Source organism: Paramisgurnus dabryanus, chromosome 15 (genome assembly GCF_030506205.2).
Source record: "Paramisgurnus dabryanus chromosome 15, PD_genome_1.1, whole genome shotgun sequence".
Classification (NCBI taxonomy): Eukaryota; Metazoa; Chordata; class Actinopteri; order Cypriniformes; family Cobitidae; genus Paramisgurnus; species Paramisgurnus dabryanus.
The window spans coordinates 32,114,223-32,127,506 of NC_133351.1; the positions used below are offsets into that span (position 1 = coordinate 32,114,223).

A 13,284-nucleotide genomic window follows, 5' to 3' on the forward strand; every position below is an offset into this window, starting at 1 on the left:
AGGTTCGCGCTGAAGGAGAAATTAATGAGCTCCTGACGATTGAACCGCGCTTATATAGGGACGCGTTCCTCCCGCGCGCGGGTTCAAACGTCATTGGTCTGTACTTTGTACAGACGTTAACCAATAGGCTTCAGTCACGGAGTAAACAGGAGTTTCCCCCATAGCGTCAGCAAACTGACGCAATGCGAAGTGAACCGTATTGAAAGGGAACTACGTTTAAAGAACTTTGTTGTTATTTATTCTTAGCGGAGTTTACCTGAAGTTACGTGCGGACCGCGACAGCCGCTTGTTTATGTTGTTACTGCCGAAACCGTCTATATTAAAATATTACTATTAAATCCTCAGTAGCCTACATAAGTCTGCAGTAGTGCACTGTTAAAAAAATATTTTTTAAAATAAAAGTTTTTATTACTTAGATCATATTGCCAAATAACGTAAGGTAGACTTTTATTAACCCCTTGGAGCCGTGTGGATTACTTCTGTGAAGATTGAATGCACTTTTGGGGTGTTTAAAGTCAGAAGTTGTTCCCTGATCCATGTTTCCTTCCATTATAAAGCTTGGAAGAGCCAGGACATTTACTAAAATAACTCCAAATCAGTGATTCTTGGGAATTTGGATAAAAGTTAAATTACGAAATCTGAAGGTATATCATTATAGACCAAGGTCTTGGCTGTTCAGCAATTTACCGGTGCAACCTCCTCTGTTTGTATTTTTTTTTCATAAAATGGGCGTTTTGCAGTTATTACTCATACAACGTTTACTTTAAGCCTTAATAGAAAAAGTAATGATTTTTTTATTTAATAAACATTTTTTTGTATTAAGAGAGACTATTACTTTAATAACTCAACAGCACTGAAGACACATATTGTAACATATTCATTTTAAACAAATAAAACTCCGTCTGACGGTGGTGACACTGGCCTCATTATTCCAAAATGTATACCACTCAAGTCAATGGCTTCTTGCTTAAACTTTATGTAAATATTTGGGTCCAAAAAATAACAATCCTGAGCACTGTGATGAACAAATATCAAATCATAATTTCCTAAAATACATAAAACCTGACAGAAAAGACAGAAAACATGACAGTGGTGACATCTGACGGTGGTGACAAAAACCTAATATAGATTAAAAAAAAATAGATGAGTTGTCCACATTAGCCATCTTGTTTCCCCTCTGTAGCTAGCTACTTCAGACCTCTTCTTAAAAATGATACTTTTGTTTCATAATCGAATCAAATTTTTTTATACAAAGATGACGGTGTTGACATGTTATGGTTTGAACAAGTTTAAGAGAAAATAGCAAACCTACAGGAGCTTGAGTGATCTTGAAGCATGCAGTAGAGCTGAAGGTTTGAAAATGGGGTCCTCAGGAATGCAGTTGACCCTGTAGTTGTCTGATTTTATTGCTTTTAAAAATATCTGAAGGTGGTGACAAATATGTGGGACACATTTTGAGCAATCACAAAATAATAGTAAATATTGTTCAAAACTCACTGTTTGTAGTTTTTAATACATATTACAAGGTACTCTTTAATGTGGTAAATATATTATTAAATTCAGTTATTACTTTTGGCTTTTTTAATCAAGTTGAAATGATTATCTTTTAACCGAGGACAGCTGATTTTGGAGGCAATGGGCCAGCATATAATCATTAAATTAATAAAAAATAAAAATAAACCTATAGAAGAACCTTAAATATGTGCCCTGATTATAACATTGATTCTTTTTCTTCATAAAAATGTTATTAATTTCCAATAGAATTAGCACTTTTCTTAGTGGGACATGTTTTTGCCAAAGTTTCAAGAATCAGTGAAATGTGTTTGTCTGAAAGGTGATGGTCATATGTATCTTGGATTGCTTAATAGTGAGTTAATCATGGAGTAATTTAGATATTTTGAGTATTGCTTTAGGATCAGTAGCGAACCATGACTATTGAACCTAGACCTAGACCCAAAATAATAGATATGGAATATTAAATTGACACATTTCAATCACAGTTTAATTACATGTATGTAACTATGTAGTTATACTGTAACAGGCAGTACAATAAACATTTTGCAGAATCACAGCACATGTTCATGATGATCACTGAATTGATAAATGTACTGATTGACCCCTGAATGAACCCTATGAACATGGGACTACTGCTTTTAAAAACTGCAAATTCTCTGAACAAACATTTGATTTGAAAATATCAGGGATAAATTAACACAACTGATAACACTGTGCCGGGGATTTCAGGGTATGTTAATGTAAAAATCTTACATATTGTGCCTTTAACAGTAATAGGTCCAAACCAGAAATTCAGTGAAATAGTGAAAATATAAGATATACAAACTGGACAGAGTTTATAATCTAGATTATATAAGAATTTTGTCTAATGTTGGCCTCGTACTGTATGATCAACACAAGAGCTGTAATAAAACTCAATTTAATAACCAAAGATAGAGAAGAGGATCTATAGTGACAATACTCTATATGTTTGTTTGTATATTTAGAAGAGAGCAGTGTCTGGACAAGAAATATCCCAGTATCTTTAAACATCACCCCTCATCCACAGTGGACAAACTCATCAAGAAGAGAAACGTCCCTCAAAAACTCTCCACACACGGCAAGAGGTGAATTAAACACCACATAATATGGCCTTCTCAGGGCTCTACCGTGCGAGTATTTCACATTTGCACCTAAAAAATTATGTGCGAACTTATAAAAAAATTTAGGAGCACAGTGCACGAGTGACGGGCTGTTCTCTATACACTGAACAACAGCGCACTGAAGCATACCATTGATTTCACATGGAAAGCATGCAAGAGGACGAGGTCGCAATTACAGTTACAAGTTGATGTGCGTGCATCTGTTTCATCTCATACGGCCTGAGATGTAGAGCGCGAGTCATGTGAATCCTATTCATTAATTAATTTTTTTTAGCATTTTATACTTTATTGTGGGTTTATTCTTTTTATATATCTTGAAGTAGGCTAAAAATAATATTTTTATAATTATTAAACAGGTAATATAGAAAATTCTGTCATTTATTACTCTCCATCATGTCGTTCTAAACCAGTAAGACTTTTACTCATCTTCGGAACCCAAATGAAGAACGATTTGATAAAATTGAGAGATTTCTTTCCCTCCATTGACAGCCTACACAACTACAACTTTGATGCTTCAAAAAAAGTTCATAAAAAGATCATAAAACTACTCCATATGAATTGAGCAGTTTAATAAACTTTTTTCACTGTGCTCCTAAATTTCTTTGTGTGCTCCTAAATTTTTCATTTAGAAGCACATGACCTCCTTGGGAAAAAAGTTAGCGTAGAGCCCTGCTTCTTAATTTATAACATGTACAATAAATGCATTTCAACTGTAAATATTTTCTACAATAACAGCATAATCCAAAAGGATAAATGATAAAGCTGTTATTGTCTCTTGTATCAAGGCCTGATCTCCTGAGGTCGGAGATAATTCTTCCTAAGATGGACGCTGGGGTGGTCCAGGTGACCGTCCCGGCCTGCGCGAACCGAGGACCCACCTCGCCGAACCGCACTCGTAGGGTCAAAACTCGGCACCGGAGGAGCGGCCGGGGCAGCAGCGGGGATCTCTCGGGGCCGAAACACCCATCTGCCCCTCCCACCCGAGAGAGAGAGCCCACCCAGTCCAACACGACGACAACGGCCCCGCCAGTCACCGAATCGGTTTCAGGAGCTGCGGTTATGGAGGGCCAGCAGGAGCCAGCTCCCTTAAAGCTGTCCTCCTCCAGCCCGGATCTGCTGAGCTCCACACGTCGCGCAGAAGACGGAGTCGGTGGAGCCTCTGCCACTAAAACCCTGGGTGGAGAAACGGGCGCCCGGGCTGAAGCCGGGGCAGGGCTAGATGAAACTCCGCCCAGAAGTGACACAGCAAGCGAGGATGCGGCTTCGTTGCCTTTTTCCAGCAGTCCAGACTCGCCCTGCTGCGGCAGAAGTGGAGCTGTGGGGCGAGCTCATGGCGAGGAGAGAGAGGAGGGCACTGGAGCCATCCGATTACCCAGAGGATCCAGCGGGAGTCACCTGACTCCATCCGCCATCTTGTATCGAGCCGCCATCACACGCAAGCAGGTAGAGATTTACAGTGCTGTAAGAAATTTATTTATATCTGCAGGTTTTTTAAAGAATTGATACCTTTGTATAAACATTTATGGAAACTGATATATTGTCATGTTGTAAAACATATTATTTATTTTGTAAAGAGTTCTTGGGCCCAGTGCTCGAATTGAATTAGGTCATATTGGGGTCTGCATCAAGGCAAAGCAGCAAACCCAAAATGGAAACACATTACTACTTGATGGCAACACAATATGATGATTTATGTAATATTTATGCTATGCTATTTTTCCCACATGTTTCTGTTAGTAGTTTATTAAACATTACTAAGTATAAAGTGTGACTAGATAGGACGTCAGTGTGGTATTAGTGGTGTTATGGAGGTTATATTATCATGCCAGTAGGTGGTAGGGGCAACTTGCTTTCTTTATTAGTCACTCCGTAGTTTTATGTAACTGTAGACAAAGGGAGATGACAGAAGTAAAACCAACAGGGTGTTTATTGACACATACATCACAAATCCACAGTGGTGATGGTCAATGGTAAATATGAATGTATATAGATGGCTGAACATGCACTCCAAACACAAACACTTCTTGAAAGTCACAGTAAACAAAGAAGACTTAGAACACATAGACAAATGTAGACAGAAGATGACAATGTCTCTGAAGATGGTGTGCATAAAGTGTTTGAAGATGGAAGTAGCATTAACTAATCCATACGGCATGACCAAATATTCAAAATGGCCGGAGGGGTCACAAAAGCTGTCTTCCATTCATCTCCACTGCGAATTCTGATGAGGTTATATGAACTTGGTAAATCCAGCTTGGAGGAGAATTTAGCACCTTGTAACTGTTCCAGAACAAGAACAAGAGGAAGGGGATAACGGAACTTTGTGGTAATCTTGTTGAGTGCTCAGTAATCAATACAGGGTTGGAGGCCGCCATCTTTCTTGTCAACGAAGAAGAAAGGGAATGCAGCAAGGGACATGGAAGGGCAGATGTATCCTTGACTTGGTGCTTCCTTCATGTAGTTCTCCATGGCCTCCTGTTCGGAAATGGTTAGTGGATAGATTTTACCTTTAGGAACTGGTTCATCATGGCATATGAGGTGGTAATTATGAGGATCTCTTGGGACAAACACATCCTGGAAATCATGGTATTTTTTTAGGAATAGGGACTGACACATTACCTTTTAGGCTTTCGATGGATGTGGAACATACCCATATACCCAAGACATGACGATGACAAGGACGTGGTATTTGTGGGAAACAGGATGGAAAACAATGATCACTCCATTTTCTCACTTCTGTGTCCCAAGAGAGCTCTGGATAATGTAAAACAATCCACGGTCACTAGTATGACATCCGCAGTAGAATTCTCCAGAACCAGGAAGCTGATGTTTTCTCAGTGAAGGACACCCACTCTCAGAACGACTTCACAGGTAATGGATGTTGGATCGATTGAGGGATTTTCCAGTTACTAGTTGGACATGGGTTTCTGGGGGATCCGTTCCTTTTGGATTTTAAGTTCTGAGCATAGTTGCGAAGAGATAAAGTTACCGGCTGACAGAGTGTCAAGGATGGCTGAAGAATCAGATAGATGGAGCTTAACTTTTGTAGTTTATGGAGTGTAAAAATTAGCTTAGAGTTGAACCGTACTCACCACAGCTCTTGAAGGATGCATGGGACACTCTCCAATTGTGTGTCCAGATGCAGCACAGTACAGACACAGCCCGTTGGTCATCCGGCAATGACATTCTGACAGCGGAATCTGGGTAGAATCTATCTGCATGGCTTCTGGTTCTGGTAAGGTGTTTTCTGGCTGGCGGAGGGGAGATGATGTGAATGATCCTTTAACCTTATTGTAACAGAATTGCATATGGTTTTCAGTAGAGATGCTCCGATCAGCATTTTTGGGCCGATCACCGATTACCGATCACCCAGATCATGATCTGAGTTTGCACCATTTGTAGAAATTAAACTAACTATAAATTAGGTATATTATTGTTTTAATAGAGAATCAAAAATATAAGCACAACAAATATTTCTTCTTGCAAAGATAAATGTAATATGCCTTTAAAAAGGTTTTTGTCTGTTAAAAGTAATTAAAATAAAACACTTCACTGTCTTTACTGTTAAAATTAAATATACACGCATTCATATGAAGTACAACAGTTCTTCACTGATGAGCAGAGAGTAATTTTATTGAGAGATGAATTAGGATACTGTAGCTTTAAGACGTGGGAGAGATCGTTCTCTTCACGTGCACTGATGACCGGCTGCTGTGTATGCGTGCGGCGGGTGTCCGCAAACAAGAGCAGCTGTGAGGAAAATGGAAGTTTAAACCTTCAAAACTTTAAAACGAATGCAAGTAATAAACTTTCGTCATGATGATGCAATTGTCCGCGATAGATATGTGTTGTATACGCTGTTTGATAGGGATGTGAAGACACATCGCGCTGAGGACCGGAGCACGTCCTCAGAGAAAATACGCATATCTCTGTAAAGGCAGAGAGAGAAATCCAAATCTGCACATCAGACATGAGCAACGGGTTACAAAATGCTTGCACTGTGTAAAATGGTCTCTAATTGCAGCCGCATCAGGAACGCTATGAGGACAAAAGTAAACAGAAAGATCGGCTCTTGAGATCTGCAAATTTAGCGAGTGCCAATCGCGTCATTTATTGCCGTTATCGGCCGATTACGATCGGCGGCCGATCGATCGGAGCATCCCTAGTTTTCAGTTCTGATGGAGCGTTGGATGAAGTTCTCTAATCCTATGGTGTCGTCATAAGCCATTGCAATAGGTGGTGAGAAGAGTTAATTTGTTCCAACTGCTAGGGGCCACGCGAAACTTCAACGAATACTCAGCAGCAGAAGACTTTCTCTGTTTTAGATGATACAGTTTATCACAAACAGATGAATCACCAGATGTTATACCAAATCCCTCTTGGAAATAGTCTATGAATGCTGAGATGGAATGTAAAGTTGACCTGTTCTGCTTCCAGATGGATTCAGCCCAACGCAATGCCTTTCCAGTGAGTATAGAGATTATGAATGCGATCTTGCCTCGATATTAGGTTAGGTTGCATTTCGAAGATTAGTGAACATTGTTACAGAAAACCTTTGCATTCCTCTGCCAGACCAGAATAGGACGCTGGGTTTGCCATGGGAGCTGTGGCTATGGTTGCGGTGGTCATTGCTGTGAACAAGTGACAGGTGACAGATTGTTGAGGGAGATGAGTAAGGAGCCTGGTGAATCCGTAACAAGTAGTAGAGATGTAAATCATCACTGGTCTCACAAATCCAATGCTTGCCTCCTTATGTTTTATATTACTGCACAGTAAGGTGCAGTTAGGTCTGTCTCCCTCACACTTTTACTTTTATATTTAACAGCCCTACTCAGTAGACCTTTAATTTCACCATTTGACTCTTAACATCTGCTTCATTCAGCTATGCACAAGGTGCTGAAATGATTTGGACTGACACCAGGCTCAAATTATATAAAAGATATTACTGAGATAATCCTGAGGTTTCACTTCATACATAGAGATCATGGTTTTCAATGTTTTTGGCCACAGTAAATTTATGTTGGTAAGGAATACTAAAGCCCAGATATAAAGTGGACAACCAACCAACGAAAAAAAATATTCTCCATTTTAAAAGTTAAATGTTTGCCAGTTTTTAATTAGCTTCTATGCCTAACTATCATGGGCATTAACATGTTGAAAGAGACACAACATATGAATATACTAAAAATATACTTGACATTTATTACTGTAAATAATTCATTCATGACATTTACACATATTTAATGAAATTTTTCAGCATTATCTTTACTATATGCCTTATGGGGGTCCCAGATCCCCCCTCAATTCGCGCACTGCTTGGGCCACTGCTACACAAACTTATTTCTTCACTTTAACCTAAACTCATCCGTCTCTACAACATAAAGAAACCTACAGGACATAGATGGGTCGATGTTTGGAGCACAATTTTGAAATTAGTTTTGTTAGGGAATAAACAGAGATACAGCCATTTTAAATCAGTGCTGTGTCTATTAGTACACTGAGAATGACATTACAAACGTGATGGTTATGTTGCAGATATTGTTAAATTAAATAGCAATGTTTGGTCATAAGTTCCAATCCACTGTAGTTGGTGGAAATGGGAGTCCAAAGAAGAGCATTTTGATTTGACACAATTTAATTTCCCTCTTGACATTGCTCCTATAAACATACATTTGCCTAAAATTGACTTTTGGATATGAAGTGTCCACTGTAAATGTCTGAGTAAAGTGTGTTTTACATCATCAGCGTCGTGGTGTCTCTTCTGAAGAAGAGGAGGGTGAGGTGGACAGTGAGGTCGAGTTACCAAGAAGACGGTAAGAATAGATCAACAAGGCAACTTAACGTTTCTCTCAAAAAAATCTTTTTGTGGTCCGGCAAGCTACTAAGTAACTAAAGTATAGCATATTAAAGCACATCAAAATCAATACAAGAAGAATAGATGAAGTTAATTTACAGACAGACACTGTGCGTCATTTTAAGAGTTTGATTTACGGTTGTGACCAAATTATTTCCCTTTTCTAACAGGCGGCCAGCCAGTATAACCAAATGCCAGTCAGTGTCTACCTTCAGCTCCGAGAACCTGTCAGTGTCAGAGGGAGAGGAGGGTCACACCACTGACCACTCCCACAGCGGCACACCCGACGTGGTCAGCACTAATACGGACGAGCGTCTGGACGATCGCAGCGACGATCTGATCTCTCAAGGCTCGGAGATTCCCGCCGACGTCACCGAACCGACGCTGTCTGAAAGAGAGGCTGCTGCCCTTGAACTGGAGAGAGCAAACTTTGACCTGGAGCAAAATATCCTGGAGGTACAGACATACACACCACATGATGCTACACAAAATACACCACCAGAACTTTCTCTCTGCTCACAGGCCAAACAGAATGAGAAATATATATTTAACATGTCTTTCTCTGTCTCTTATATACAGACTCGTGCGTTGTGTGAGGATTCAGACTGCGACAGTGCCGAACTCGACCAATCGGGGAGCGGGGAGCCCAGTCGTCCCCCGAGCGCAGGAGGTTGGGGCCAGGGTCCTCAAAACTGAAACTCATACACATGCAACACATTAATGGAAACATTACACCAGCACACACGCTGATCATCACTGACAGAAAACACAACCATTCGTCACTTTAAGACACCGGTCAAAACAAAGTCGTGATTGTAAACGGCCCCCGTGACCATCGGGGCATCGCCACGGAAAATAACTCTTGCTAAATACATCAGGAACCACATCAAACCACCGATCCAGTGACTGAAGAACACCATAGCTGTGTTTGTCTTATTAGGGTTTTGTTTTTAGGGCATATAAGACCCAAATGACATCCGTTCATGTGTAGAAAGATCAAGATTCAGTATCGAGAATAAACAAATGGGTTGCATTCTCATTGGGACTGACTACTACACTACACTATGTACAGACACTTTCTTTCCAAAGTAAGGAAATGTACAAGGTGCACGTAAATATGTGATTCTATTAGGACTGTAATGCCCTGATTATAATGTAAATATATATTTAGTAAGCTAAATCTATGAAATAATATTTGTTAAGATAATTCAACGAAAACACACAACAGATTGACAGATGCAGTTCTCCTCCTGAGCCTCCTAAATGTTCAGTTCTCATAGACTCACTGCCTTTCCTCATGCAAGTACAGTATACACAATACTACGCAAACTGAACAATAGCCCACTATTAAATGTACATTTTAGTCATTTCAACTGTCCGCTCTCCTCTTACCTCTCGGATTATCTTTAATAACGTTTCTTTCGTATAGGGACATGCAATATGTAAATTACTTACTACTTTTAAAGAAGCACTTTTATTTTCTGTACAAACAAACGAAAAACACAAACAACAGTAAAAACAAAACAAAAACAAAATGTATATGAATTTTAGCTTGCAAGATGTAGGTATGAGAAGTGTAAAGCTCTGAAGAACAAAATGCATGATAAACATTTTTATGTATTTTAATTTTTGAATCGATTGTTTTTATACATCTAAAGAAATGTTTGCACTTTTTTTACCTTGAATGTGTAATAACATTGTGTTGCTTGTAGGCACTTTACAGTACATTAGGATGTTTATATACACAGACATGATCATGTAATTCAATATTGTATTTATGATACGATAATCGTGATGTAATGAGAGATGCAAATCTCCACTGAACAAATACTTTGAACCGCATCACTTTTTTCTTTTAAAACCATGATTTTAACTGTAAATTGAGGTTTATATCCAGGGAAGTCTAAGCAGGTTGTAAAAATGTAAAAAAAAAGGCAATTTGTTCAAATTTAGGAATATTGGAAGCCCTTTTCTGACTGAAACAGAACTACTGCGATTGGTTTATATTCACGTAGACAGCAATAATCAGACTATGATGGTAATCTGAATAAGAAATGGTCATGTGAAACATTTCTGATTATTGTAATAGAGGACACATTTGGAATAAGCATGACTGAAGAGAAATGTGGACTATTGTAATCACATTACTAAAGAAATGTAAACAATGTTTATTGTACAGCAATCTGATCGCTTGACAACAGGTTTTACCTTCCAATGTTTGTGAAAATAAAATATATCAGTATAAAATCTCTGCTATGAAAAAGAACTGTTGGTATTTCTTTGAATGTTTTATCAATATGTGTGTTCCCTTAGATTTGAACCCATGAACCAATGCAATGCACTACTAAAGTCTAAACAGGAGTCTAAATCAAACACATACACATACATATATGTATATTCAGACTATACCAATAGTCAGAATATTGCCATCCATGTTTATGTAAATCTCATGTCAGTTATGGAGTCTAATAGAAGTTACAGTTAACATCTCTAAATGATCAAGTTTTTCCATACAAGTACTGTACGTAATCGCAGGAGCCAATATTATGTTTGCAATATTATTTAAGAGCTCAGACAGCTTAGGATGTAAAACCTGCAGTTTTTTTGTATGTAAAATGATTAAAACAAGCACCTCCTCTAATTATTAAATTAACATTATTAAATATTACATTTTATTTTGCACTGCCCAGTTAAGACCAGCATAAGATGGTAGCTGGTTTAAGGTGGCAGTAGCTGGTTTAAGCTGTTCCTCCCAGCCTGGCTGTTGGGTCAGCTGGTCTTCCAGCCTGAACAGACAAGTCCAGCTAGACAAGCTTAAAATGTGAACAAAACACAGACCAGCTTTGCTGTGAGGCCAGCTAAAACCAGCTCACCAGCTGGTCTTAGCTGGATTTTTTCAAAATCCAAACAAGATGAACATGCATTTGGTTTAATTATTTATCAATTAAATCTCCTATACACTCACCTAAAGGATTAGTAGGAACACCTGTTCAATTTTTCATTAATGCTATTATCTAATCAACCAATCACACCGCAGTTGCTTCAATGCATTTAGGGGTGTGGTCCTAAGACAATCTCCTGAACTCCAAACTTAAGGTCAGAATGGGAAAGAAAGGTGATTTAAGCAATTTTGAGCGTGGTATGGTTGTTGCTGCTGCTCAGTCACTGGGATTTTCAACCTCAACCATTTTCTAGGATTTACAAAGAATGGTGTCAAAAGTGGAAAAAAAAGTATGCGGCAGTCCTGTGGGCGAAAATGCCTTGTTGATGCTAGAGGTCAGAGGAGAATGGGCCGACTGATTCAAGCTGATAGAAGAGCAACTTTGACTGAAATAATCACTCGTTACAACCGAGGTATGCAGCAAAGCATTTGTGAAGCCACCACACGCACAACCTTGAGGCGAATGGGCTACAACAGCAGAAGACCCAACCGGGAATGACTCATCTCCACTACAAATAGGAAAAAGAGGCTACAATTTGCACGAGCTCACCAAAATTGGACAGTTGAAGACTGGAAAAATGTTGCCTGGTCTGATGAGTCGCGATTTCTGTTGAGACATTTAGATGGTAGAGTCAGAATTTGGCGTAAACAGAATGAGAACATGGATCCATCATCCCTTGTTATCACTGTGCAGGCTGGTGGTGGTGGTTTAATGGTGTTGGGGATGTTTTCTTGGCACACTTTAGGCCCCTTAGGGCCAATTGGGCATTGTTTCTGACCATGTCCATCCCTTTATGAGCACCATGTACCCATCCTCTGATGGCTACTTCCAGCAGGATAATGCACCATGTCACAAAGCTCGAATCATTTCAAATTGGTTTCTTGAACATGACAATGAGTTCACTGTACTAAAATGGCCCACACAGTCACCAGATCTCAACCCAGAGCATCTTTGGGATGTGGTGGAACGGGAGCTTCGTGCCCTGGATGTGCAACCCACAAATCTCCATCAACTGCAAGATGCTATCCTATCGATATGGGCCAACATTTCTAAAGAATGCTTTCAGCACCTTGTTGAATCAATGCCACGTAGAATTAAGGCAGTTCTGAAGGCGAAAGGGGGTCAAACACAGTATTAGTATGGTGTCAGAAAAAAGGTACAGAACTGTACCTTTTCTGTCACTGGGGCTGTACCCTAAGTTTCCATTTGGTATACCTTTACAGGAACACAAAACAGAATACAATTTTGGCTAGATTACTGTACCTTAAGGACCAACATTGTTAGAAAAAATATGTACCCTAGCTGTCAGTGGGGCTGCATCCTTTAAAAATGTCGTTGTATGGAACATTACAGATATGTAAACATTTAGTACCTATATGTACCTTTGAGATACTAATATGTATTTTTGAGGTACTAATAAGCTCTCTTTGGTCCCAGTATGTACTTCTGAGGTACTAAAATGAAATCCTTAGGTGCAAAGCTGTACTTTTTGAAAGGGTACAGCCCCAGTGACAGAAAAGGTACAGTTTTGTACCCCTATTTCTGAGAGTGTATGGTGTTCCTAATAATCCTTTAGGTGAGTGTATGTTATGCATATTTATTTTTATTTATAAATACATTTATTTATATTAAATTGCTCCTGTCAAGATTACTGGCAGTACCCAGATGAAGCTATGCTATCAGTTTTAGTTAGTGAAAATAACGAACCTTTGAATTTTGACACTGAGAATCAAGCATTCCAGTGCATCAGGTATTAAGATGATTTAAAGCAACACTGTTGTATACTTTAATGTAACACTGGCTCATGGTTCCCCATGTGGTTGATAAGCGT

The 13,284-nt window shown here is 39.1% G+C and overlaps 1 protein-coding gene across 2 annotated transcripts in view; it reads left to right on the forward strand.

The window, feature by feature from the left end:
• Positions 1-10,756, forward strand: part of map3k12 (mitogen-activated protein kinase kinase kinase 12) — a 52,175-nt gene extending 41,419 nt beyond the window's left edge. For both annotated transcript variants that reach the window (XM_065293116.1, XM_065293117.2), the window contains exons 10-14: positions 2,502-2,621; positions 3,443-4,100; positions 8,403-8,470; positions 8,682-8,967; positions 9,091-10,756. In XM_065293116.1, coding sequence (XP_065149188.1) covers positions 2,502-2,621; positions 3,443-4,100; positions 8,403-8,470; positions 8,682-8,967; positions 9,091-9,207 — 1,249 coding nt within the window. In that variant the 3' untranslated portion in view covers positions 9,208-10,756. The remainder of the gene's footprint in view (positions 1-2,501; positions 2,622-3,442; positions 4,101-8,402; positions 8,471-8,681; positions 8,968-9,090) is intronic.
• The last annotated feature ends 2,528 nt before the right edge of the window (positions 10,757-13,284 follow it).